We start from the raw sequence: 25,362 nt of genomic DNA, 5'->3' as shown, positions 1-25,362 counted from the left end.
GTCTGGCTGGCCTGCTTTGGGGCTGTGGGCTTCATGCCCAAGAAATGGGCAGAGCTGGACGCAGGGCCTGGGACGCCGGCCCCCACCTCACTGACAGGCCTATCTGAGAGGCCCCGCCCCACCTAGCAGGCCCACATGGCTTGCCTGAGGACTCCTGGCTGGCCTCGTCTCCAAGCCCCTTGGCTGCCTGGCCTGGGACAGGGCTGGGACCACCTGAATTCTTCTGCCTGCCTCTGTACGTGTTCAGTAACTCAGGCAGCGGAAGGTTCAGTGAGGCTAAGACCCCCACCCCTTCATCCTTGCCACACAAAACCACACAGGCCACGGTGGACGAATGAATAAGCCTTCATTATGTAGATGTGAGCCCAGACACCAGGTCTATGTCGGCCAGGGAATGAGAGTCATTGCTGGAATGGGGGTACACTACCCCACACCCCACTACCTCCTGAGCATGCCCAGAGGCTCAACACAGACCCTGGGGTGTAGGAGCCAGGGAGCCATAGTCTGTGAGGGCAATCAAGATAAGATTTCAGGAAGGTATCCTAGTACAGAGGAGTAGGTGCTGTTGCCCGGCTGGTTTGTAGGTGGGGGTAGAAGGACTCACTGACCCAGTTTGGGCCCAGGAATCCTACGTGGTGAGTGAGTGGCTGAAGGATTGGAGGGTCGCCCCTACCCCGGCCCCCATCAGCACTGGCCTGGGCCTGGGCCTGGGCCTGGGGCAGGCTGCCCTGGCCATGGTCTCCCTGGGTGTCACATGGGGCCACTCTGGGGCCAAGGCTCCACAGAAGAGTGTCTAACAGCCCCCACAAGGGAGGACAGGCCAGTCCTCCTTGAAGGGGAAGCAGGCAGCCCCAGAGGGCCTATGCACAGGTGGAGTGGCGCTTAGCGATGGGACGGGTCTCCACACACATGGGAAGGGAGAAGATGGCAAAGAAGAAAGGACACGAGCAGGCTCAGTGGACTGAGAGTGGGGGACAGGGATGGTGGCTAAGTAAGGAAGAGGAGTGAAGAGCAGGAGGTGACCAGAAGGAGCCATTCAAAGGGGCGGCGGTCCCACGGGCAGCGGCTGGGAGGCCTCACGCGGAGTTGACGTCCACAGACTTGGGCTGGGCCTTGCGTGAGCTCAGGTCCGACAGCTTCTTCAGACGCTTCTTCAGCTCCAGTGGGAACTTCTCATAACATTTCTTGCACACGGGCTTCATGTCGAACTCCACAAACTTGTTCCTGGGAAGGAAGCCAGCACGCGATACCTCATGGACCCTGACCCCAGGGGGTGACCCCGCCGGAGGCATAGGGGTGGACTCCCCTCAGCCTGGGGCCCCCGCCTTCCAAGCCAGTGATGGCCTCGAGGCCTCCCTTCCCTCCTAGAGGCTTCTCTGGGGTTCTGACACTCCAGACCCCTCTGTGGCTCCCCACTGCCTTTGTAAACCTCACCTACCGCACCTCTCATGGGCCCAGCCATGCCAGACCTCTCCAGGGAAGAGCCCGCCCTGACACATTTGCCTTCCACATGCTGGCCCCTGCCCTTCCTTCCTCCCCAGAGCCCAGGGTCCCTCGGGGAAGGGGGGTGATTCCTCCCTCACCAAGCCCCATCTTTTCCCCGGGCTGCCCTGCCCCTGCATCCCCAGGGCTGGACCACGCCAGGTGGTAGGATGGCCCCAGGGAGGCTGATCCAACTCACTTCAAGGTGAGCTTGCTGTTGCAGGTGGAGCAGGAGAAGCAGTTCACACACCAGGCCTTGTTGAGGGCAGATACCACTGTGAGAGCAGAAAGGCTTAGCAGGCCCGGCCCAGCCAGCTGCAGGCTCAGCTGTGCAAAGCCAGGGCCAGCTGGGCCCGCAGCTGCAGAGCCCATAGCAGGGATTGCTGGTGCAGGGCAGAGAGGGAGGGGCTCTGGACAGAGGGGCCTTACCATCTCCCTCGATCACATGGCTGCAGTTGTAACAGACATCCCCGAAGAGCTGTGGACAGAGCAGGCTATCAGCACGGGGTATGGGCCTTCCACACAGCCATGCTCAGGGTACCCCGCAGCCCTCCCTGCCAGGCTTGGCCTGAGGCCTGAGGAACTCTGCCCATTTGAATCACCCCTAAGAAGCCAGGTGTGGTAGTGCTCGCCTGCAACCCCAGTATTTGAGAGACTGAGCAGGAGGATCAAAGGTTCGAGGACAGACTCAGCAAGTTATGAGACTCATCAACCTACTGAGACCCTCTTTCCAAATAAACAAAATTGAGCTGGGGGGATGTAGTTTGAAGGTAGAATGTCTTTAGGTTCAATCCTCAGTACCAAACAAAAAAGAATCAGCCCTAGGAAGGCCACAGGCCAGACACTGACCTCCCAAAGGCCCACTGCTCCCCTGGCTGGTGACCTGCAGGGGTGTGGGCCAGGGCCGGCCCTGTCCCATTGGTGGGCAGAGGAGGCTGGCAATGTCATTCCACGTGGCCCGGACCCCGCATCACCTCTGGTTCTGTCCTCACAACAGGATGGGCCACCTGGGCACATTTTTCAAATGAGGACACTGAGTAGAGAGTGTGGCCCAGGTCTCAGAGCACGCAGGGCTGGCCTCTGCCCTAATCCATCTCCTCAGGCTCCCCAGGACCCAGCCCTCTCCAGACAGCACACCCCTCGGGGTTCTGTCCTGGTCCTACCTGGTTGTAGTGGGTCTCGCAGTAGGCCAGGCCCTTCTTCTCATAGTGCCGATGTCCCAGGAATGGCTTCTCACACTTGGCACAGACGAAATGCTGCGAGGAGAGAGGGTGGCCGGGGTGCATCAGGGCTGGAGCAAGGACCCCAGGAGAAGGAAATAGCATAGTGAGGCTGGCACCTCCCTGGAAGCCAGGAGGCAGTGGGCACTGCCCTCCTCAGACACACCCCTGGCAGCATCCTCATCACTGCCCACGCTCCACAGGCTCTTGCGGGACCTTCTCAAGAAGGACACACAGGTGGCCAGGCCACTAGAAAACAAGAACCTCATTTCCGAGTGTGACGATGGGCATGAGAGCCCTCAGTGCAAGGCCAAGAGCACCAGGTGGCCCACGTGTGCACGCCAGCTACACAGGGCGTGTGCACTCTGACTTTGTCGACTACAACTCCACAGGGTGCCCTGAGCACATTGTGCCTAACGTTTCTTCCCAGAAGCCATCCTCTAGAATGCAGGAGGTGGAAGAGGGAGGGCGAGCGTGGCTGCCTGACCTGGACCTGTGGGCTCAGGTCCTCCAGCTCCTGTGGCCAGGTGGGTCCCTGCCATGCCCAAGGAGAGGCGGCACCCAGAGGAAGGTAGAGCAAGTGCATCGCCCGGGTGGGTTGTGGAAGGGCGTGAAGGAAGCCACACCCCCACCTGGAGGCACACGCCACAGCCGCTCACCTCCACATGCCACTGCTTGCCCAAAGCATTCACCACACGGCCTTCGATGGGCCGGCGGCAGGCCCCGCAGATGGGGACGCCCATCTTGTCGTGGCAAGGCAGGCAGTAGAGCTCGCTCTTCAGCTCTCGGGCCTCGGCGGTCAGCTCCTTCCTGGAAGACAGCACGCAATCCCCTGGTGCCACCCCTGCCCTCCAGCAGTGTCCCCCCAGCCCCGACAGCCCCAACAGCGAGACGGCCCATGGGAGCTGAGCGGGCGGCTCTCTCTGATCTCTTTGGAGATTTCTGTGTGTACCCAGACGGGCCCTGGAGCACAGCATCCCCATACAGCAGGGCAGAAGGGCCCCTGTGTTCTGCCCTGCCAGTCCTTTGAGAAGCAGGTCTGTTCTCAAGCCCCCTCCTCCTCCAATCCAGACTGGGTGTCGGGGACAGACATGAAGGGGACAGCTATGCAGCTTCCGCCCGGCTTCCCCTCTCCAACGCCAACCCTGCTCCCTCTGCCCATCTCAAGCATCGTCCTGCTGGGCACCTACCCACAGTGGGTGCAGCTGAAGTGGTCCGGGTGATAGGCGTCGTTCCTGAACATGAGGGGCTGCTCGTCGATGACCAGGTGGCACCGCTGACAGACGTACTTGCCCAGGCCCTTGGCCTTCTCACGGTTATGGCAAGGCCGGCACAGGTGTCTGTAGGGGCAAGAGCATTGTGGACCACAGCTCCCTGTGCCTTCTTCTGGCACAGCGTGGACCGCCTCCAGGAGAGGACATCCCGGGGCCCTGCCTGTGGCCTAAGCCGCAGCCCAGTGCTTTGAAGGGGCTTCGCACAGTACAAAGAAAACCAAGCTGCCTGCTTACTAGGCCTGCAGGGCCACAGGTGCACCCCCAGAAAGGAGCGGCCTCCTACACTCAATAAAAAGACTAAAGATATACTAGGACGTCTGTGGTTACTGTCTTTGGATGGTATGTTTCTTCCTTCCACTTTTCCTGAACTTAGGACAGTGAGTGGAACGGAATAGACATTTAGTTGACATTTGCTAAAATTTTTCTTTTATTTCTCAAGTAACACAGGAGCTACAGTGCCTGATAGCTTTAAAACCCCACCAGCAAAATGGCCAACGGCACAGGACTATGCCACCCACTCACCTGCTTCCTTTGGGGCCCACCAAATAAAAGGCGCCCTAAAATGCACAGGCACTTTCTGTCTCCAGAGACAAGCACAGCTGTGTCAGACGGAGGCCCCAAACCCAGGAACTGTCCTCACAGAGTCTTTTTTGTGAGGACATCAGAGTCCTTTCTCATGCTTCTTCAACAGCTGTGCCCTTGACCGAGAAGGAAATCAACATGGCCTCTGTTTCCTTCCCCTCAAACAGGGCTAGGCAAAGATGCACAAAGACCCCAATCCAGCACCCCTTGCTCGCCAATCCCCACCTGTCACACCAACCTAAATGTGCTCCTGATGCAGCCAGGCCCCGTGCACGGGGTGGGGGGGGCCTTCATCCCCACCCACCTCCACACCAACTCTCTGGCAGGCGGGTCAGGGATTTGCCCAAGAGGTCAACTCTCCTCCAAGACTTCCCGGCCTGGCCCAGGCCGTGCTCCCTGCCACTCTGTCCAGGTCAGACTCCAGGGGCAGATCTCTGCTCTCTGCTGGCCCTGAGGTCTCTTCTCAGCTGGTATGTGGAGCCAGGTCCCGAGCGAGTACCTGGGAACGAACGGCCAGCTCCCAGGTGCTCAGTGTGGGGAATGGCTTCAGGCCAAGTAGTCACACAAGAGAGGAAGAGAGGGCCGATAGGCCTCATCTCCCAGTGACAGCGTGACCAAGTGGAAACTAGGAGCCAACCTCTTGGATCCCTGACTCGCTGCGCTGCAGTGGGCAGCAAATGTGGCTGTCGCTGCAGCCTTCATCAGCCTGCATCAGCCTTCATCAGTCCCTGGAACTCCCCTCACCCCTGGGGACGCCCATGGCCAGCCCCATCCAGGCTGGCCCACCCTGCCACCACCACTGTAGCCCACCCACCCCTGCCCATCACACCCTTCACCTCCTAGAACCCCACTCCCAATTTCAGCGATAGTTCCTTAGTAAGAGGATAACATTCAACCCTTATGGAGGAACTCTATTTAAAAACTATAGACATTTGCGCAACTCCACGAAGTCCTACTGCAGGGCTCAGTGCCCTTGCAGCTACTATCAGCGATCACCTCCATAACTAACAGAAAGTGTTCTAGGGAGCCAGGCGTGGCGGCACACACTTGTAATCCCAGTACTTGGGAGGCTGAAACAGGAGGATTGCAGGTTCAAGGCCAACCTCAGCTACTTAGTGAGGCCTTCCGCAACTCAGTGAGACCCTTTTTCAAAATAAAAAATAAAAAATAGGGCGGGGTGTACCTCAAAGGTAGAATGCTCCTGGGTTCCATCCCTAGTTCTGGAAAAAAAAAAAAAAAACAGTATTCAAAGAACTGGGGGCATAGCTCAGTGAACAAGCACTTGCCTAACATGCCCAAGGCCCTGGGTTCACTCCCAGCATAGCAATAGAAAGACTGAGCCCAGAAATGCCCTGCACCTGGCAGCCAGTTCTCACACCCACAGCTCCAGCCAGCATGAACCAGTTCCAAATAGCCACTGGCACGGCACAGCAGGAAAGGGGCCTAGATCTGGCTCAGATGCCCAAATACCCAGTGGCTCCCAGGTAGGATGGACTGAGAAACCTGCAACTCTTACAGGAACCCCAGAGAAGAAACAGGCTCAGGACAGACTCAGTCCCTGTAACTGACCCAAAGATGACCTTCAGAAAATTTTCAGGTAGATTTAAAATGGCATCTGACCAAGTCAGGCTTGGTGGCTCACGCCTACAATCTCAGCATTTGAGAGGCTGAGACATGAGAATTGCAGTTCCTGGACAGCCTCAGCTACTGAATGGGGTCCTTTGCAACTCAGTGAGACTCTGTTTTAAAATAAAGAATAAGCCGGGCGTGGTGGCACACGCTTGTAATCCTCACGCTTGGGAGGCTGAGACAGGAGGATCGCACAGGTTCGAAGCCAGCCTCACCTACTGAGTGAGGCTCTCAGCAACTCAGTGAGACCCTGTTTCCAAATAAAGTATAAATAGGTCTGGGAGTATAGCCCGGAGGTAAAAAGCCTCTTGGTTCCACCCCCAGTACCACCAAATAAATAAATAAATAAATAATAAAAAAAATAGAGCAGGAGGTATACATCAGAGGTAGAAGGCCCCTGGGTTCCATCCCCAGTATCACACACAAAAAACTAAATTAAATTAAAATAAATAAATAAAATAAAATGGCACCTGAGAATTGTAGCCTCAGAATCCAGGAGAAAACAAAGCACGACAGGACACATACACATGAAGTGTAAGTTCTGCAGTGACACACACGTGGGCTTAAATCCCAGCTGTCTCTGGGCATGGTGGCGCACGCTTGTAATCCCCGCGCTTGGGAGGCGGAGACAGGAGGACCGCGCAGGTTCGAAGCCAGCCGCGCTGGCTTAAAAGACCCTGTTTTCAAATAAAAATATAAAATAGGTCTGGGAGTGTAGCCCGGAGGTAGAAGGGTTTCCAGGAGCCCCAGTACCACCAGAGAGAAAGAGAGAGAGAGAGAGAGAGCGCAAGCTTGTTTCCAAATAAAAATATAAAATAGGTCTGGGAATGTAGCCCGGAGGTAGAAGGGTTTCCAGGAACCCCAGTGCCACCAAAATAAATAAATAAATAAATAAATAAATAAATAAATCCCAGCTGTCACCTGCTAGCATTTGCTATCGGATGAGTTACGTCACCTCGCTGAGCCTCAGCTTCCTCACCTATAAAGGGAGCATCCCTGATGCACAGGGTTATGTGAGGAACTTTTTTTTTTTTTTGTACTGAGGATTGAACCCAGGGGTATTCTACCTCTGAGTTATGTTCCCAGAATTTTTTACTTTTTTACTTTGAAACAAGTCTTCCTAAATTACCTCCCATTGGTAACTTAGTATCAAATCTGTGACCCTCCCAATTATAGGTGTGAGCCACCATGCCCGGCCACGTGTACTATCTTAAATTTGTTTTTACGCCTGGCGTGGTGGCGCACGCTCGTAATCCCAGTACGTGGGAGGCTGAGACAGGAGGATCGTGCAGGTTTGAAGCCAGCCTCAGCTACTTAGTGAGGCTCTCAGCAATTTAATGAGACCCTGTTTCCAGATAAAATACAAAATAGGTCTGGGAGTGTAGCCCAAAGGTAGAAAGCCTCTGGGTTCCATCCCCAGCAACACACACACATACACACACACACACACACACAAAAAAAAAAATTGTTTTTACAAGCTGGTCATTTGCCTGTAATTCCAGTACAGAAGGATTGCGGGTTTGTTTTTTTGTTTGTTTTGGTTTTTGGGTTTTGTTTGTTTTTGCGGGTCTTAGATGGAACCCAGGGGCATTCGACCTTCGAGCTACACCCCCTGCCCTATTTTTTATTATTTATTTTGAAACCGGGTCTCACTGAGTTGCAGAGGGCCTCACTAAGTAGCTGAGGCTGTCCGTGAACTGCGATCGTCCTGTCCTGTCTCAGGCTCCTGAGTGCTGGGATTACAAGCGTGCGCCACCACGCCCAACTAGGATTGCAGGTTTGTGGCCAGCCTCAGCAACTTCATGAAGTCCTCTGCAATTTTTCTTTTTCTTTTCTTTTCTTTTCTTTTTTCTTCTCCTTTCTTTCTTTCCTTCCTCCTTTCTTTCTTTCGTTTCTTTTCTTTTCTTTTTTTTGGTACTGGGGATTGAACCCAGTAGCATCTACCTCTGAGCTGCACCACCAGCCCTACTTTTTTATTCTTTTTTTTTTTTTTTTTTGCGGGAATGGAACCCAGGAGCATTCAACATATGAGCTACACCCCCTGCCCTATTTTTTATTCTTTATTTTGAAACAGGGTCTCACTAAGTTGCAAAGGGCCTCACTAAGTAGCTGAGGCTGTCCACAAACCATGATCCTCAGGTCTCAGCCTCCCGAATGCTGGGATTACAAGTGTGTGCCACGCAGCCTGGCTTTTTTTTTTATTCTTTATTTTGAAACAGAGTCTCACTAAGTTGCAGAGAGCCTCACTAAGTAGCTGAGGCTGGCCAAGAACCTATGATCCTGCTGTCTCAGCCTCCCAAGTACTGGGATTACAAGCATGCACCACCACGCCCAGCAGTCAAACAAGATCTTGTTTCACAATAAAAAATAATAAGAAAATAGGAGGTATAATAATAAAATAATAATAATAATAATAATAATAATAATAAAATTCAGAGGTAGAATTTCATTGGGTTCAATCCCCACTATCAAAAACAAAATAAAACAGAGATAGTTCTCTTGGTAGGTCCTCCCTAAATGCTAGCCATATAGCTTTAAATATTTTAAGTAAAAACTTAAGTGTGTGTGTGTGTGTGTGTGTGTGTGTGTGTGTGGTCCTGGGATTGAACCCAGAGGCATTCTACCTTCGAGCTATACCCCAGCCTGATTTTATTCACCTGAACACAGGTCTCACTAGGTTGATTAATCGAGTCTCACTCTTTGCGGAGGCCGTCCTTGAGTCTCAGCCTCACAAGTAGTGGGATTACAGGCGGTGCACTCTTAAAAGTCTTTTGAAACTAGGAATCTGATTGGACTCTTCAGATTAGTGTGAAGAGTCCAATCAGATTTTTTTCTTTTTTCTTTTTTCTTTTCTTTTTTTTTTTTTGCCAACTCTGTTGAGAAACGAGCTTGGGCCACTGAGTCTTAAGAGAGGCCACTGACCACACCCAAGCACACCCCAACCTTCAGCCTCCCAGGAGAGACCTTGGAGAGCAGCGGTCGGCTGGCCGCAGTGTCCTCTCTATGGCCCTTCTGGGCAGAGGAGGAGTCCCACACAGGCAAGGGCCAGGCCTGCTGGACTTAGCTGCATCCCCAGGGGACAGACAGCGCCCCATTATGAAGCAGCCTGCAGCTGTGCTCGGCTCCACATAAAGGCCATGATTTATTCCACATGCTCAAACGAGGCCTAATTATATGGGGCAGGACACAAGAACCCTACAGCGAGTGTCCTGAAAGAATCCCCCACCCTCCGAAGTCACGACACCCCTCCTGCTCCCAGGCCTGTTGCCATGGCGGCCGGCCCCTCCCTGCCCCCATCAGTGGGAAGCCATCGCCTCTGAAACGTCCTGTTGTGTCTGTCAGTTCCAGCCAGAGCCCCCCTCCTGGCCCTGGCCCTCCTTCACTCCCAGGCTCCCTAGACAGTCACACACTCAGCCTCTGTGGCGCTCAGTGGCCAAGGTGGGGGCACTGAGGGGTGCAGGCGGGGACATACTGGAATATTCACAGCCCCGTGGCAGCAGAGGCAGTAGAGGAACAGCCCACCCCACCAGGGACTCCTCAGGAATGAAGCGGCCTTTCAGGGCCAGAGGGGCTGCAGGGTCCCTTCCTCTCCTTAAATAGACGACTCCACCCGCAGCGGCCAGAACCCACCACAGACACCACCACCAGCCACCCACAGCTCACCTGCCCTTCCTTCTGGACCCGCTTGAGAGGTAAGGGGCAGGTGGGGACCCAAGCAGAGGAAAACACAGAGCAGGGGTGTCCTGCATGGGGTGCAGGTGGGCTGCCTTCTGCCTCTGTCTCTTCCATGACAGTACTGCCAAGGCTGATGACGGTGCAGCTCCCAGCAACCCGCAAAGCGGTGTTTTTATTCCTCTGTGGAGGCTTGTAGAGGGCAGGGAACTTGCCACAGCCCCATGCTGTAGAGACCGCAGGAGCCCAGGAACCTGTGCCGCTCACCACTGGGCTGTCTTGGCACATGGAAGAGCCAATGAAGAGGCCAGTCTGGAAGGAGGGATGAGGCCAGCGAGGGCGCCAAAAGCCCTGCTGCTACCAGGCCTCCCTTGTCCGGCCCCGACATCCACACATCCCCGCCACAGAGACCTGTGCCTCAGTGCTCATCTGACCCAAGGCTGGGGGACCAGGGGCCTCTACCCACACCCCTCGTGCCACATGCTCTGTGACAGCCCAGACAGAGGGAGCCTCGGGGAGTCAGCAGCTAAGGCTCACAGGAAGGAGAAACAGGGATCTGAGACCAGCCACTCAGATGAGCATCGAAGCTCAGAGAATGAGGGAGAGAGATGGAGAGGAAGCTCGGCCAAGCAGAAGCAGCAACCTGCCAGAAAGCATTTTATTTTTTTGTTTTATTATTATTTATTTATTTATTTATTTATGCGGGTCTGGGATAGAACCCAGGAACATTCGACCTTTGAGCTATACCCCCTGCCCTAGTTTTTACTCTCTAATTTTGAAACAGGGCCTCACTAAGTTGCAGAGGGCCTTACTAAGTAGCTGAGGCTGTCCAACCGCGATCCTATGGTTTCAGCCTCCTGAATGCTGGAATTACAAGCATGCCCCACCACGCCCAGCCAGAAAGCATTTTAAAGTCAAGTCTCATGATCCCAGTATGTGGGAGGCTGAGACAGGAGGATCACAAGTTCCAGCCCAAACTCAACAACTCAGTAATACCTGTTTTAAAATAAAAAATAAAAAGGACTGGGGTGTAGCTTGGAGGTAGAATGCCCTGGGTTCAATCCCCAGCACTAAAATAAAATAATGCCTCCATCCCAGACAGCAGTGGTGCCAACAACCCCCACACAGAGAGGTTGAGGGCTGTGCCAAGGTGCAGGGTCCACGGGAGCAGAGGTGGGCACTGCGCCCACCCAGTGCTGTGCGCTTGGGTTATGGTTACTCACCTTGTCTTGAAATTCTCACTTTTTGAGCAAGGGGCTACACGTTTTCATTTCATACCGGGCTCCCCAAATTAGGTGGCCAGTCCTGGGGCCCAGTCAAGGAGGAGACACTGAGCAAGGGGGAAAGGCCCAGCACAGGCTCTGAGAAGGGCCACACTCCCAGCTCTGGGCAGAGGCCCCCGGCTCCCAAGAGCCCTGGTGGTGTCCAGGGAGTCCTGGGGCTCCCTAATCATACTTCCAACTCCAGGGATGCTGCCCCTAGCCATATGACCTCAGGCCAGGGAGCTGACTCTGAGCCTTGACGTCCTGATGTATAAAATGGTGCTACTAATGCCCACCTCCCAGGACTGGGACAAGTGAGAGAAGACAGACCCCACCGCACTGGGCAGGCGGAGCCTGGGGCCATGCTTGACAGCTGCCTTCCCAAAGGACCCGGAAACGACTGCATGGTGGGCGAGTCCATGGAGGGCCCGGAAATGACTGCACAGTGGGAGAGTCCAGGCCCCAGGGGAGCTCAGCCCATTCCTAGCTCTGGGTCCCCAGTGGTCAGAGTTTAAAAATCAAGACCTACAGCAGCCTCCCGAGGCAGGCCTGGTCTCCGGCCCCCACCCTGGGCTGTGGGATGAGCTGACCCTGAGGCCTGCAGTCCAGCCACGCCTACTCTCCAGCCTGAGCAAGAGAAGCAGAGGGTTAGAGCCCTCCTTCTTCTTCTTCTTCTTGGACCTCTCAAGTGGATTTCTCTGTCTGAAGAGGAGTACCCTATGCAGATCTAGGCTTCTCCAGGTACACCAAGGCCAGATATAGTTACCAAGGCCAGCCGGGACCCGAGCTTGGTCTCAGTGCTGGGCACACCAGGTCTCTCTGGGGCTGCAGACCTTTTACAGGAAACTCCTGGCTGGTCTCTCTGCATCCAGGTAAAAAGCTCTTTGACCCCTGGGATCGTTGGGTGGGAACATATACCCTGCTGACCTAAGTCCCAAGCACAAGCTTTTCCTAAATCCAGGTGCATAGCTGGTGGGCTGAGTCCAGAAAGCTCCCCAGAGAGACAAGACTTTCAGGTGCTGGCAGATGCAGCAGGCTCTGACCTCCTCCCAAGATATTCCTGGTGGAGCCCTTCTGGGTGTCAGGTACTGGGGGAGCTGAAGTCTGAGGCTCCAGTGGGGAGCACAGAGTTCCAACTCTATCCCTCCCCACAGAGTTAGGGTGGGGAGTTCTGAGATTATCAGAGGTTTAAGTCTGTCTCTCTTCCTTCCTTCCTTTCTTTCTTTCTTTCTTTCCTTCTTTCTCCTTTTTGGTATGAGGGATTGAACCCAGGGGCTGTCTACCTCCCAATAGACCTGTCTGATTTTATTGTATGTATGTATGTATGTATGTATGTATGTATGTATGTATTGTGGTCCTGGGGATTAAACCCAGAGGCATTCTACCTCTTTCTTTTGTGTTTTTGTTTTTGTTTGGTTTGGTAGTAGTACTAGGGATTGAAGCAGGGGCATTTACATGCCAAGCGTATTTATTTTTATTTTTCTGCGGTACTGGGGATGGAACCCAGGGGCACTTTTTCCTCAGAGCTACACCCCCTGCCCTATTTTTTATTCTTTATTTTGAAACAAGGTCTCACTAAGTTGGAAAGGGCCTCACTAAGTAGCTGAGGCTGCCCACGAACCGCGATCCTCCGGTCTCAGCCTCTGGAATGCTGGGATTACAAGGCAGCCCCACCACGCCCAGCCCCCAAGCGTATTTTGTAATTTTTATCTTGAAACCGAGTCTCACTGTTTGCTGAGGCTGCCTTTGAACCTGCTATCTTCCCATCTCAGCCTCCCGAGTAGTGGGATTACAAGAGTGTGCTGCCACGCCCAGCCAGGCTTCTGACCCCTGGTGAACGTGCGTCACTGCCCCATGACCGCTGCTTGTTTGCTCCAGGTTTGTCACGGCCCCGCCGCGCCATGAATGGCCCAGAGGCTGCCTCCCCCGTCCCCGTGGACAACTCCTCTCTGCACGCAGAGCGCTGTGGTCAGGAGACACCACTGGAGAACATGCTGTTCGCATGCTTCTACCTCCTGGACTTCATCTTGGCTTTCGTCGGCAACACCCTGGCCCTGTGGCTTTTCATCCGGGACCACAAGTCAAGCACCCCAGCTAATGTGTTCCTGATGCATCTGGCTGTGGCTGACCTGTCCTGTGTGCTGGTCCTGCCCACCCGCCTCGTCTACCACTTCTCTGGGAACCACTGGCCCTTCGGCGAGCTCCCGTGTCGCCTCACCGGCTTCCTCTTCTACCTCAACATGTACGCCAGCATCTACTTCCTCACGTGCATCAGCGTTGACCGCTTCCTGGCTATCGTGCACCCAGTCAAGTCCCTGAAGCTGCGCAGGCCCCTCTATGCCCACCTGGCCTGTGCCTTCCTGTGGGTGGTGGTGGCCGTGGCCATGGCCCCGCTGCTGGTCAGCCCGCAGACGGTGCAGACCAACAACACGGTTGTCTGCCTGCAGCTGTACCGGGAGAAGGCCTCCCCCCGCGCCCTGGCATCCCTGGCTGTGGCCTTCACCTTTCCCTTTGTCGCCACGGTCACCTGCTACCTGCTCATCATCCGCAGCCTGCGGCAGGGCCCCCGTGTGGAGAAGCGCCTCAAGAATAAAGCCGTGCGCATGATCGCCATGGTGCTGGTCATCTTCCTCGTCTGCTTCGTGCCCTACCACATCCACCGCTCTGTCTACGTGCTGCGCTACCACGGCGGGACCTCCTGCACCGCCCAGCGCATGCTGGCCCTGGGCAACCGCATCACCTCTGGCCTCACCAGCCTCAACGGGGCCCTCGACCCCGTCATGTACTTCTTTGTGGCTGAGAAGTTCCGCTATGCCCTGTACAACCTGCTTTGTGGCAAAAGGCTCACAGGCCCGCCCCCCAGCTTTGAGGGGAAGACCAACGACAGCTCCCTGAGCGCCAGGTCAGAGCTGTGAGCATCAGGTTGGCCACCAACAGTCACAGGTGCACGGTTCCTATGGGGGGTGTGCACCAGATCCAGCCAAGAGAAGGTTGCCAACTCCTCCACGTCTTCCTAAGCAGCCTGGAATTCCCCACCCCTTTCTCCGAGTCACATTGGCTGGGATCAGTCTTTTGTGTGTGTGTGTGGTGGGGTGCTGGAGATTGAACCCAGGGGAATTCTACCTCTGGGCTACACCCCCACAGCCCTTTTCAAATTAATTCTGAAGTAGAGTTCTCACTAAGTTATGGCATGATGGCCTCAAACCTGCAATCCTCCTGTCTCAGCCTCCCAGGTACTAGGACTACAGGTGTGCACCACCACGCCTGGCTGTAACTCAGTTCTAACCATACACAAACCCCTATGAATGAAGAAAATCATGGGGATCAACAGGAGGGGCTGTGTGGATCCTGCTTCCTTGCAGTTCCCGACAACCAGTGACTTCACTCAGGATGGAGGGGGGCCAGAGGAAGCATTCTGGAACAGTGAGGGTCTTTCTTTTTCCACTGGGCTCAGCCTCCTTCCCACTACAGCAAGGAAGCTTTGTGGAAAGACCCAGAAGGCAGGCTGTGAAGGCCTGGGAGAGAGAGGCACCCATGAGTCTCCGAGGGATAGTAGAGTGCATGGAAATGCTCCTCAGAAGCATAAGGTGCAGTGAGCTCCCTGGGTAGTGACTCTGTCAAATGCCCTGCCTGCATTCAGGGGACGTGGACTGACGAACCCTGAGACTCCCAGCAAACATGGCCTGCAGGGCACAGTAGCTCAGCTCTGGATTCCTGATCCCCTGTTGGGAAGTCACACACAGACTTGCCTGTGTGATCCCCAGAGCTTCACAGCAGCGGTGGCCTGCTCGGACATGCAGCATGAACACACAGTGGACAGCCGCCGGAAGCCAACCTCAGGCTAGGAGCCGGGTGTGCACCTGTCTCCTCCCACTGACCCAGACCCGGCAGACTTGTTGAGCCCACTCTTCCCCAAGGGGCCTTTGCCAGCCTCTGCCCCCCCAGCTTGGAGCTGTCTTACTTGGCCTGTCTGCACTTGTTTGTACTGATGTAAACATAATTGTAGCTTTAAGAGGAAGGAGGCTAGTTGGGCATGCCTGTAATCCCTGGAATTGGGAGTCTGAGACAGGAGGATCACAGGTTTGAGTGCTGGCTGAGACAGGAGGATCGCCAGCAGTGTGTGGTAACCTAGCAAGACTCAGTTTCAAAATAAAAAATATAATAGGGCTAGGGGTATAGCTCAGAGGCAGAATGCTCTTGAGTTCAATTCCCAGTAATAAAAAAAAAAAAGGAGAAGGAGGAGGAGGAGGCGGCGGCCATTACACCTGCTCCACATAGTGCCACCCCAGACTGCTCTCCCCCACCCACAACAGCACAGTGTTTCCGAGCCAGCAGAGGCAGACACGGCAGCCCCGCGGCATGCCTGCCCCACACAGACTGAAGCTCTGCACTGCAGGGCTCTGAGTACCAGCCTGAGCCATGAGGGTCTGAGGGACGACTCCCATTCCCTCTCCAGCTGCCGTCCTGCCCTGTCACAGTGATGCTGTATTTTATTATTATTATTATTATTATTTTATCACAGTGGACTTTCCAAAGCACTGGCCTCTTCCAATTTCCCCAGCTGGTGAGTGGGGCAGTGGCCCCATGCAAGCCTTGGTCCAGGAAGGACACGGACTCCCCCAAGGAGCCTGGCAGGTGGCCAGCACTGAGCCCCCTGCACTGTCCTTGGGCTCCTCTCCTGTGCTGCCTGCCCCCTGCCAGACAGATGGCGGAGTGTCAGGCACCGCTCCTGCCCTGCAGACACCAGCAAGGACCAGCAGTGCCCGTCTCCTGGCACAGCAAAGGTACAGGCTCACTGCAGGCACCTCCAAAGGGACAATGGCATGCTGCAGTGGTGAGGCAAGTGCCCAGGCAAGAAGGCCAAGCCTTTATTCTGACATGGAGCATAGAGAAGCCAACTCAGTGACGAGCGGAGGCTCAGTTGCAACCTGTCATGTTAGAGCTGCCCATGGGCAGCTGAGTAGGGTGAGGAGAGGGTGGTGGGTGGGCCCCTGACTACACCGACGTGACACTTAGGGTCTGAGACCTTGTGTCCCAGGGCAGACATGTGGGGCCAAGTGCAAAACCCTGGACAATCCTGCCACGGACGAGGACAGGAGGATGAGCAGGTGCAGCTGCAAGATGGAGGAGCCACAGGAACATGGTTCCCCGGGGAGTGGAGCTCTTCGCACCAGGCAGGGTGAGAGGTGTGGGGAGGGCCGGGGAGGGCCCTTCTCCAGGTGGCCACATGCAGAGGTGTGGAGACAGGCAGCCCAGAGCCGGTCCCCAGGGACGTGGGAGGCCAGGCTATTCCTGGAAGGGGTTAGGGGGAGACAGCGGGGAAAAGACTGCAGCTTGTTAGAAGGCAGGCAGAAACTTGCTGACCACTGATAAAGTCTATGTCCCTGAATTTAGTGTAAATTTGGGAACCCTGGCTGACGGGGATCAGGGGACAGCTGAGATCAGTACGGTGGGCAGCCTGGAGATATTGGCTGCCCTCAAAGCTCCTTCTCCATCCAAGGCCTGCTCACGGCCCTGCTCAGGTGACCCCGTCCCTGCTGTCTGCAGGCTGCTGTGAGGCATGCCAGAGGGCCAGGTTGGACCCCGCCTCTCATCCCACATGCTCCTCGGCCCCAAGCCAGGTGTTGCACCACCTGCTCTGCCACAGATCCTGGGTGGGGCCTGGTATTCAGCACACAGCTCGCAGCAGGGGCCCCTCACCTGCCCGCGTTCTTCACGAAGCCCAGGTCGGCCAGCTCCACATCGCACAGCTCACAGCGGAAGCAGCCTGGGTGCCAGTTGGTGTTCATGGCCTTGATGACGCGTCCGATGATGAACTCTCCTGGAAGAGGAGAGAGCCTGCTTGCCAGGAAGGACGCATGCCCTCCTGAGCCCTGCCCACTCTAGGCCACCAAGCTCCAAGGTACCCTGCCTGCAGCGCAGGAAGGTGGTGTCTGCAGGGGATGAAGGGTGATACTCAGAAACACTGGATGAGACAGGCAGGGAACAGTGCCCGGGCTGGCCAGCCTTGTGGAAGCCTGCTCCAATGCCCCTGCCCACCCACCTCCCACTGGGTGCTGTTCCCAGCCTTACCGCAGGACCCACAGCATGGAGCGAACAGCATCTGGAAGTCATGCTCACAGTACTTCCGGCCTTCGAACTGCAAGGGGCCAGAGAGAAGACAAGCAAATCACACTCCATTCCCAGCCCTGTGTTGGGTCAGGTCCCAACAGGAGGGGACACGACCCCATGGGAGCAGAGGATTGGCCCACGCAATACCATAGGCACAAAGTAAGCGGCCTCTGCTGTGGGAGCTGCACAGGTCCCAGGCCAGCTCACAGAGGACTGCGGTGGTTCATAGATAGGGTCTTGGTCCTGTGGGCCCAAAGAGCAGGTCAAGCTGGGGATGGAGCCTTAAGTCAGGGAGGGATGAGGGCAAGTTTGAATGATAGGCATCACTTTTGCCCTGCTTCCTGTGTCCTTTCTGCATGAGAAGTCCAGCTCCCTCAGAGGTCACGGAAGATCCAGGGAGGGGAGTGAAAGGAGGGGAACAGAAAGGGCCAGCGAGAGCCGTAAGTACCCCCCAAGCCAATTCTGAGCCCCAACATGACATCCATGTGGCGTAGAGAAGGGACATGCAGTGATGTGAGGGGCAGCTCAGCTCCAGCATCCCCCTTCAGAGACCACAAAGTAACCCGGGAGCATAGATGGTAGTCAAATGTAACAAAATAATTAAGAAATAGGGTTCCAAGTATTCTGTACCTTTCTTTTCAATAAAATGTTTTTCACATTTATATACTTTAGTGTGTGTGTGTGTGTGTGTGTGTGTGTGTGTGGTACTGGGGATTGAGCCCAGGGGCATTCTACCTATGAGCTACGCCCCCATCCCTATTTTATTTTTATTTTGAAACAAGGTCTCGCTAGATTGATGAGTCTCACTACTTGCTGAGGCTGTCCTAAAAACTGTGATCCTCCTGTTTCAGCCTCCCAAGTATGGGGATTACAAGCATGCTCCACCAGCCAAGCTAATTTAATACTTTAACTTTTAATAGTGGCTATTGAACAAGCAGTTTGCAAAACTGACAATAGAACAACCTGCTCTCCCAAGGCCCAAACCAGCATGGGCCAGCCAGGGATTCTCATAGCAGTCCACTCCCTGACCCCATCCGGCCTCCCAGTTTATAGCCCTGACCAAGCCCTGACCGCTTGCAGGACCTCCTCAGTGCAGAGACTTGGGGGGAGGTGCTTTTTAAACCTCAGGCCAATGAGGTGCCTCCTCCGCTCTGCACCAGAGCAGCTCCAATCTCTTGTAGGGTGGACGCCTAAGGCCCACCTGCCCCTGGAGCCACAGGAGGTCCCTCCTTGTGCCTCAAGCCACAACTCCCTCTCTTCCCTGTCATCACACTGGTGTTCTGGCTACTCCCCAGAACCCCCAGCTTCCTGCTACAGGGCCTTCACACCCGCTGTGCCCACTGCTGAGCACTCTTTCTGCAGATGGATGTGGCTCCCCTCCCTTCTGGACCACTCAGACCTTCCCTGGTCCCCCAGCTCCCTTGAGAAACTCTACATTACCAAGGCCCAGCGCCATCTGATGGCTATACAGTCACTGTTGGGAGGGCAGGATCTTCCTATCCCCCACCCACCAGGCATGTCCAGCTCTGCCTGTTGGCTGGACCAGGAGGAACTTGTGCGGTTCACACTTCACAGGTGAGCCAGGGGCCCACACAGCTGTGGCAGGCCCCGTTCTTTGCTGCTCAGGGCCTGGCCCTGTCTCTGGTCAGCTACAGGCTCCCCGAGAGCAGCACCCACTGCCCAGCTTGTCCTCACCTCATAGAAGAGCCCCTCGGGGAATGGCCGGAAGCACTGGGCACACACAAAGCAATGCTCGTGGTACAGCTCCCCGTTGCTGTTGACGATGCGCTCAGCAGGGGCGAAGCGGGCCTGGCAGCGCTGGCACACGGCGTTGGCCAAGGCGTCGGACATATTGCTGGAGAGGAAGGGGAAAGGAGAGAGGTCAGGACCAGGGAAAGCCTGAGGGGTGCACTCCATGGGCACACCCCCTTCTAAAACGGTGAGAACGCTCGGCAGGGACAGAGCAACACTCTCCCAGTCCACCAGGCAGGCAGCCTGGGCACCGTGAGCCCAGCCATTGGCCCCAGCGTGGGCGCCAGACTCAGCAACTCAGCAAGATCCCATTTCCAAACAAAACATAAAACAGGGCTAGGAGTGTAGCCTGGAGGTAGAGGCACCTGCGTTCCAACCCCAGTACCACACACACGCCCAAAAACTCCCTCAGGCTCAGCCTCTATTCTCACTCTTATTTAATCCTTGCTGCAGCTATTAAGGTTATTCCTTTCTTCCCCACAACTGGCCTAAGATTAGAGGAGGCTAAGTAACTCACAAAGTAGGTGAGAGCCCAGACTGTCAGACATCAGTGGTTCCTTCCTCTGTACCATGGGTTAATTTCTAATCAGCTATACCCCCAAAACATGGAACCACTCTACCCTGAAGAAGGCTAGAGTATGAATCACTGGAGTAGGGTTGGGAGGACTCTCCTGTCCATGTTGGGCAACAGCCTGTTCCTAGCATAAGGTTCCTTCTGGAAGCTGTGGGATCCAGACCAAACTGCAATGGGCTCATGATCTGAAAAATTAAGTGAAAATTTCTAAGTTGGGCATGGTAGCACATGCTTATAATCCCAGTACTTGGGAGTCTGAGGAAGGAGGATTACAAGCTTGAGGTCAACCTCAGCAACTTAGTGAGACCTCAGCAACCTAACAAGATCCTAAAGAGAGAGAGAGAGAGAGAGAGAGAGAGAGAGAGAGAGAGAGAGAGAGAGAGAGAGGAGAGGAGAGGAGAGGAGAGGAGAGGAGAGGAGAGGAGAGGAGAGGAGAGGAGAGGAGAGGAGAGGAGAGGAGAGGAGAAGAGGGCTCCCCAGCCCTATATCCTAGGGTATAGGAAAAATAGTAGATGAGGGGTTTGGTACTATCTGTGCTTCCTGAGAGCTATTTGATCATTGAATGTATCCCTGTGGATAAAGAAGCCTATGCCAAGCCAAGCCCATGCTCTCTCTAGCCCGCTCAAAAGCATGGTGAGAGCTGGGCTCAGTGACACACGCCTGTAATCCCAGTACCAGGGATGCTGAGACAGGAGGATCGCAGGCTTGAGGCCAGTCTCAGCAACTTAGTGAGAACCTGCTTCAAAATACAAAATAAAGAGGGCTGGGGATGTAGCTCAGAAATAAAATGCCCCTGGGTTCATACTCAGTCCTAAAAAAAGAGTTGGATTAGGATATAGCTCCCAATCCCCCACTGCCCCTATGGCCTTACAAATTCTTGACCCCGCGCCTTTTGCTAGGAGTGCACAAACAGGTTCTCTCTCCAGCATCCACCGCACTGAGTGATGGTGGCTGCCTGGACGGCTGGGCGAGGGGGGACTAGACTTCCTGAGGAGGAGGCAATCCGCTGGCGACATGCACCTGGACAGAGTGGAGGGTGGCGACAGCCTACTGACTCTGAGGCAGCTTTGCAGCCTGTTCCGCCTGTCCGGGAATGGATCCCATTCTCTACTCACTCCGCTCCACCACGTGTGGGGAGAGAGTGAGAGTGCAGGTGTGACTCTCAAGGGCGGCTCTCCTTAGCCTGGGTGTGGGCAGGGCATTAGAGCCCCCATCAAAAGTGGCTCCATCTTGACTCAAGTCTTGCTCAGTAAACCTTCCCCTGCTTTTGGAAATGTCTCCATTGTCTTGCCTAACAAGCCCTTTGCTTATCAGACCCTTCTGCTTATGGGAAAGTCCCATAACCCTGCTTAACCATGATGTTAACAACGCCGACTTGGCAACAGTTAACCTTCGCTCCTGCCCTGTAGAATCTCCCCTAACAACCCCCCTTGGTAAAAGCTGACTACCATTTCTCCTCCCTGTAGCATCTCTCCTTAAACGGCCTACATAGCCTTCTAGTCTTAAGCAGACATGGGCTCCCACCTTTCCTGGAGACCCCCTCTGCAGATTTTATCCCAATTAGCCTGTTTTGCCATTGAGCATGTCCTGTCTCATTCCTCCCCAAACCTTTCACAGGGCCAGCCCAAAGTCGTCAACTGCAGAGAAGAGGGCTCCTTGGACAGGATGAGCCTGTCAGGGAGGGGCAGGGCCGCTGAGCGGGGCCTGGCAGTAGGCTGTGGGCTGTAGATGTCAGGGGGCTGCTGTCCTGCAGAAACACACTGGGAACTGGGAAGAGGCTCCAGGTGGAGTGTCCTTGTCTTCTCTGGGGACCCATGTGACATGGGCAGGGCTAGAAGTCCTTTAGACAAACCCTGCCAGACAAGCCAGACTTCTGCCTGTCCCGGCCTACCCTGAACCTTGGGAACTGAACCAGGAGGCGAGCCGGGCCCACCACCGGAAAGGAAGAGGACTGACCGTCCTGAGTCCCGGGAGAGCCAGGTCATCGTGATTAAGAAGGCACGGTTTCCTTCCCAGAAAACACAGTGAACCTTCTCAGCACACACCCATCCAGTGGGAGAGGGGAGACATTCTAACGTCTGACTCTGAGCATGATCTTGCAGCCTTTGAGGAGGTCAGAAATCAACAGGAAATCATGAGGCTGCAGGCCTGGAACACCCAGTCCAGGATCCAGAAATGAAACCAAATTAAAACTCCAGATCTGGCCTCAGCTTGCCCAATTCTGCCTTAAACCCAGACCTCTGGACTCTAAGCCAGAGAGTACACAGAGCAGCCTGTCTTCCACTTGCTCTCAAATGCCCGTCACTGGTTTGTGCCTCGCTCCTTGGCGGGGCCTCTGCTGGAGGATTTGACTTCTTGCCCCTCTGCACAAGCCCTGGCACTAGCCAGCAGGGTGGACTTGGGGTGAGAGACAACTTTCCTCTTGCACACACTAGCTTCCCCGGCCCAAGTTTTGGGCAGTAGAAAGCCCAAGGGCAGCTCAGAGAGGTTCCATACCTACATGCTCATGCCATCCTGCTTGGGAAGACAGAACATTTCAGCCCACTGACAAAGACAGAAAGGAGACAGACACCTCAATGAGCCCAGACCACTCATGCAGCGCTGTCAAGGACAGGAGGCAGGGCAGGAGAGGCAGCAGGGCGTGGCGAGGCAGGCGGGGGCTCGGGCTCATCCAGCAGCTCCAACCCCCAGCCCTGGGTCCTGGGCACTGGTCCTGGAAGGTGGTGCCCACCCCTCTGGGCCTCGGGTTCACTCTGTGGAGTGGTGCACAGAGCAACAGCGACGGTCTGAGCATGAAAGCCCAGAGCCTGGCCGCGGCAGTGCTAATAAAGGGAGCTGTTGTTTGCTCCGGAGCCTTCCAAATCCCCTCCCTCCATGGCTGGGCAGTGAGGCCCGCAGAGGGCAGAGGGTCAGGGACACTGACATTCCTGCCCTCCCGAGCACATACGGCCCAAGAATATGTAGCACAAGGTCCACGTGGCTGTCCTCCGAGGGCAGCCGGCCTCAGCCCACAGCACAGAACTGCAAGACTGAGCCTCGAGCTGGGCCGCGCTCAGCGACCTTATTACCCTTCCTTGACCCTCCCCAGAGCGCCTCAAGAGCTCTCAACCTGGACAGCCGAGGCAAGCCAAGTTGCTGAGGTTGTCCGTGGGCCTGGTGGTGATGGGCAGCCTGGAGAAAGAAAGGGGAGCTCTCCTGTGCCGGGTCCTTGCGAGGGGCAAGGCTGAGAGTCAGCTAAGGAGAGTAAGGCACAGAGAGAGGCCGCTGTGGAGGGTCACACAAGATTGGTCTCATGCCTCACCTATGCCCTTACCCCCTGGAGCATCACACAGGCATGGCCATTCCAGACTCCCTCCGTGCCAGTCTCTCCTTCACCAGAAAGTAAATGATGGCGAGAGGCCCGTGGGAGGCAGGGGCAGCCTTGGAAGTCTGGGGGCACCGGGGATGAGCTGATGTTACTGGACACTCCCAGCTGTGCATACTGCAAAGCAGTCTCCGAACCTCAGCTTTCTCATCTATAAAATGGCCCCCAAGAGCTGTCACTAAGGGCTGGAGGGAAGGTAGAGGTAGGTGACGCCTGCAGGTACAGCCCACAGTCCATACATGGGAGCCAGTAGCATGCCTTCCCCTTCAGCCCAGAGTCTGCACTGAGCCCCGAGCTGGGCCAGTGCCTGGGGAGGGGCCCCGTAGCACCGTCTCCACGAGCTCCCACTGGAATCAGTGGGAGAGTCCAGGGCCAGCAGCTTCTGTCCCCAGCACTGCCTGGCCCTTCTCCCGTCTCCCTTGCCCCCAGGGCCAGTCAGAGGCCAGTGTCAGGGGTCACCTGGCTGCACACTATAAACAGGAATTTACCCACACCATCCCTACTCCCTAGCACAGGAACACTAGAAAATTCACTGGCTGCCTTGAACCGCTGTACACATCTATTTACAGAATGGCAAAAACACATTCCAAATCCAGGCAAGACCTGTCAGAAACCACAGAGCCTGTGCTGAAGACCCAGCTCACCGAATTCGCTCCGGCACCTTCATTTCCTTTTGTATCAAGAGCATTTTACACAGCTGGGTGTGGTGGTGCACGCTTACAATCCCAGCGCTTGGGAGGCTGAGACAAGAGGATCACAGGTTCAAGCCAACCTCAACTACTTAGTGAGCCCCTCTGCAACTAAGTGAGATCCTGTTTCAAAAAAAGAAAGAAAAGAAGACTGAGTGGTGTTACGAGCTCGTTACGTTCCTGTGTCGGTGGCACCTTGCCAGGACCTGGCTTTCGTTATGGGGCTGCGTTATGGGACTTGCACTCTGCGGTCAAGTTTAATCATCCTGTTAAAGTCACTCTCCAGCATGACCTCTGGACCAGTAGTGCCCGGCCATCCCCAACCCCCGTGCCACACACGTCCAGGGTCATCCAGAGGAAGACCAGTTATGGCTCCCTTTCCAGTCTGGCCAGCTCAGGTGAGCCCTGGGTCCTCCACCTCAGCAGTGGGCTCACTGGGCTCCATCCTGAAACAGGGCCTCCTTAGGTGGCTGAGAGCCTGGCTACATTGCCAAGGCTGTCGTCGAACCTGTGATTCTCCTGTCTCAGCCTCCCAAGTACTGTGATTAGAGGTGTATGCCACCACACCCGGCCTTCCCACAGCTTTTTACTGGATGTTTCTGTGCATATGGCCCCTGAGGCACTGCAAACTGCGGCTCCAGCAGATCCCCTCCTACCCACCCACCCCCACGATCCGGGAGCCCTCTCATCCCAGGTTAGCTCATCCTTTGAGATGCCCCGAGGACCATGCTGAACCCTGCTGTCCCCACCTCTCCACCCCAAAGGAGGCCAGTTCAGGCTTTAGAGACAGTCCAACCTACCGTCAAATCACAGCTTAGCCGTGGGGGGGGGGCTGGGAATAGAACCCGGAAGTGTTCCGCCTCTGAGCTATACCTGCAGGCCTATTTTTTTTATTATTATTGTTTTTTAGAAACTTAAAAAGCCAAAGTTCTGAGGCTGACTTTGAACCTGTAATTCTCCTGTCTCAGTCTTCAAAGTACTGGGATCACAGATTTGCACCACTGCCTGGCTGAGATTAGCCATTGTCTTGATTGGACAACATACTACAGGTTCCCTCAGCACACTGGGTGGCAGTTAGCACCTTGATAAAATGGCAATAAAATCACCCCCGTCTGAAGACAAAGAGGAGATCGATCCAGGACAGCTGATCCGTAACGCCCATCAGCACAGCCCGCCCGAGAAAGCTGATCACAGCCGATGACAAACCTGCTCCATTAAGTGGCCCGCGTCCACCCTGTTGTCCACAGCCCTGGCTAACCCAGGCCTTGTCCTGCATCCTGGGCAGCAAGGCCACTGCATCCTCAAGGCCAGGAGGAGCTTTCCGGCCATTGTCCTCAGCGACCACGCCCAGCATCCCACCACCTACCCGGGCGCCGTGGACGGGGGGCTCTGCCGGTGCTGGCGCCGCCGGTATAGCCCCGACGAGGCCAGTGTGCCCAGCGGGGCCGCCATCCTCGCCGCCTGGTGGCCGGGGTCACCCGGCATCAGATCACCCAGACGGGCCTCCCGGGTTGGACAGGAGCTCTTGTTACTCTCTGGATCGCCAAAGAGCAGCCGAGTCAACTCCAAATAGAAAGGACATTGTTCCTGTGTGCGGGGGCAGCCTCGTGGAAGCTGAGGCAGGCTGGGTTTCATCCCAGCTGGGGAGGGGACAGGATTGGGAGGGCCCTGCGGCACAAAGGGGAGGCCCTCAGTGTTAGGGAGAAGAGGGTCCAGCAGTCTCAAGCTGCCACCTGTGCGGGGGGTGGGAG

The 25,362-nt window shown here is 55.5% G+C and overlaps 2 protein-coding genes across 3 annotated transcripts; one reads left to right on the top strand and one right to left on the bottom strand.

Annotated features, from left to right (window-relative positions):
- Positions 1–1,076: 1,076 nt before the first annotated feature.
- Positions 1,077–25,063, bottom strand: LIMS2 (LIM zinc finger domain containing 2; the record flags this gene model as incomplete). Of its 2 annotated transcripts, none has more annotated exons than XM_080690311.1 (10): positions 1,077–1,224; positions 1,682–1,757; positions 1,912–1,960; positions 2,646–2,738; positions 3,362–3,512; positions 3,893–4,042; positions 16,822–16,959; positions 17,172–17,260; positions 18,928–19,087; positions 24,978–25,063. In XM_080690311.1, 10 exons carry the CDS (start codon positions 25,061–25,063, stop codon positions 1,077–1,079), a joined length of 1,140 nt encoding a protein of 379 aa, XP_080546437.1. The 2 variants fall into 2 exon arrangements, with proteins under 2 accessions (XP_080546437.1, XP_080546438.1); XM_080690312.1 differs by having other exon boundaries at positions 16,822–16,942; positions 17,194–17,260.
- GPR17 (G protein-coupled receptor 17) lies at positions 13,023–14,036 on the top strand (the record flags this gene model as incomplete). The annotated part of the gene is made up of 1 exon (XM_080690287.1): positions 13,023–14,036. One exon carries the CDS (start codon positions 13,023–13,025, stop codon positions 14,034–14,036), a length of 1,014 nt encoding a protein of 337 aa, XP_080546413.1.
- Positions 25,064–25,362: the final 299 nt, after the last annotated feature.

The sequence above is a fragment of the Muscardinus avellanarius genome, assembly GCF_963383645.1.
Source record: "Muscardinus avellanarius genome assembly, chromosome: 2".
NCBI classification, from domain to species: domain Eukaryota; kingdom Metazoa; phylum Chordata; class Mammalia; order Rodentia; family Gliridae; genus Muscardinus; species Muscardinus avellanarius.
Note: the sequence above shows the minus strand (reverse complement) of the source record. Positions and strands in the feature narration are given on the sequence as shown.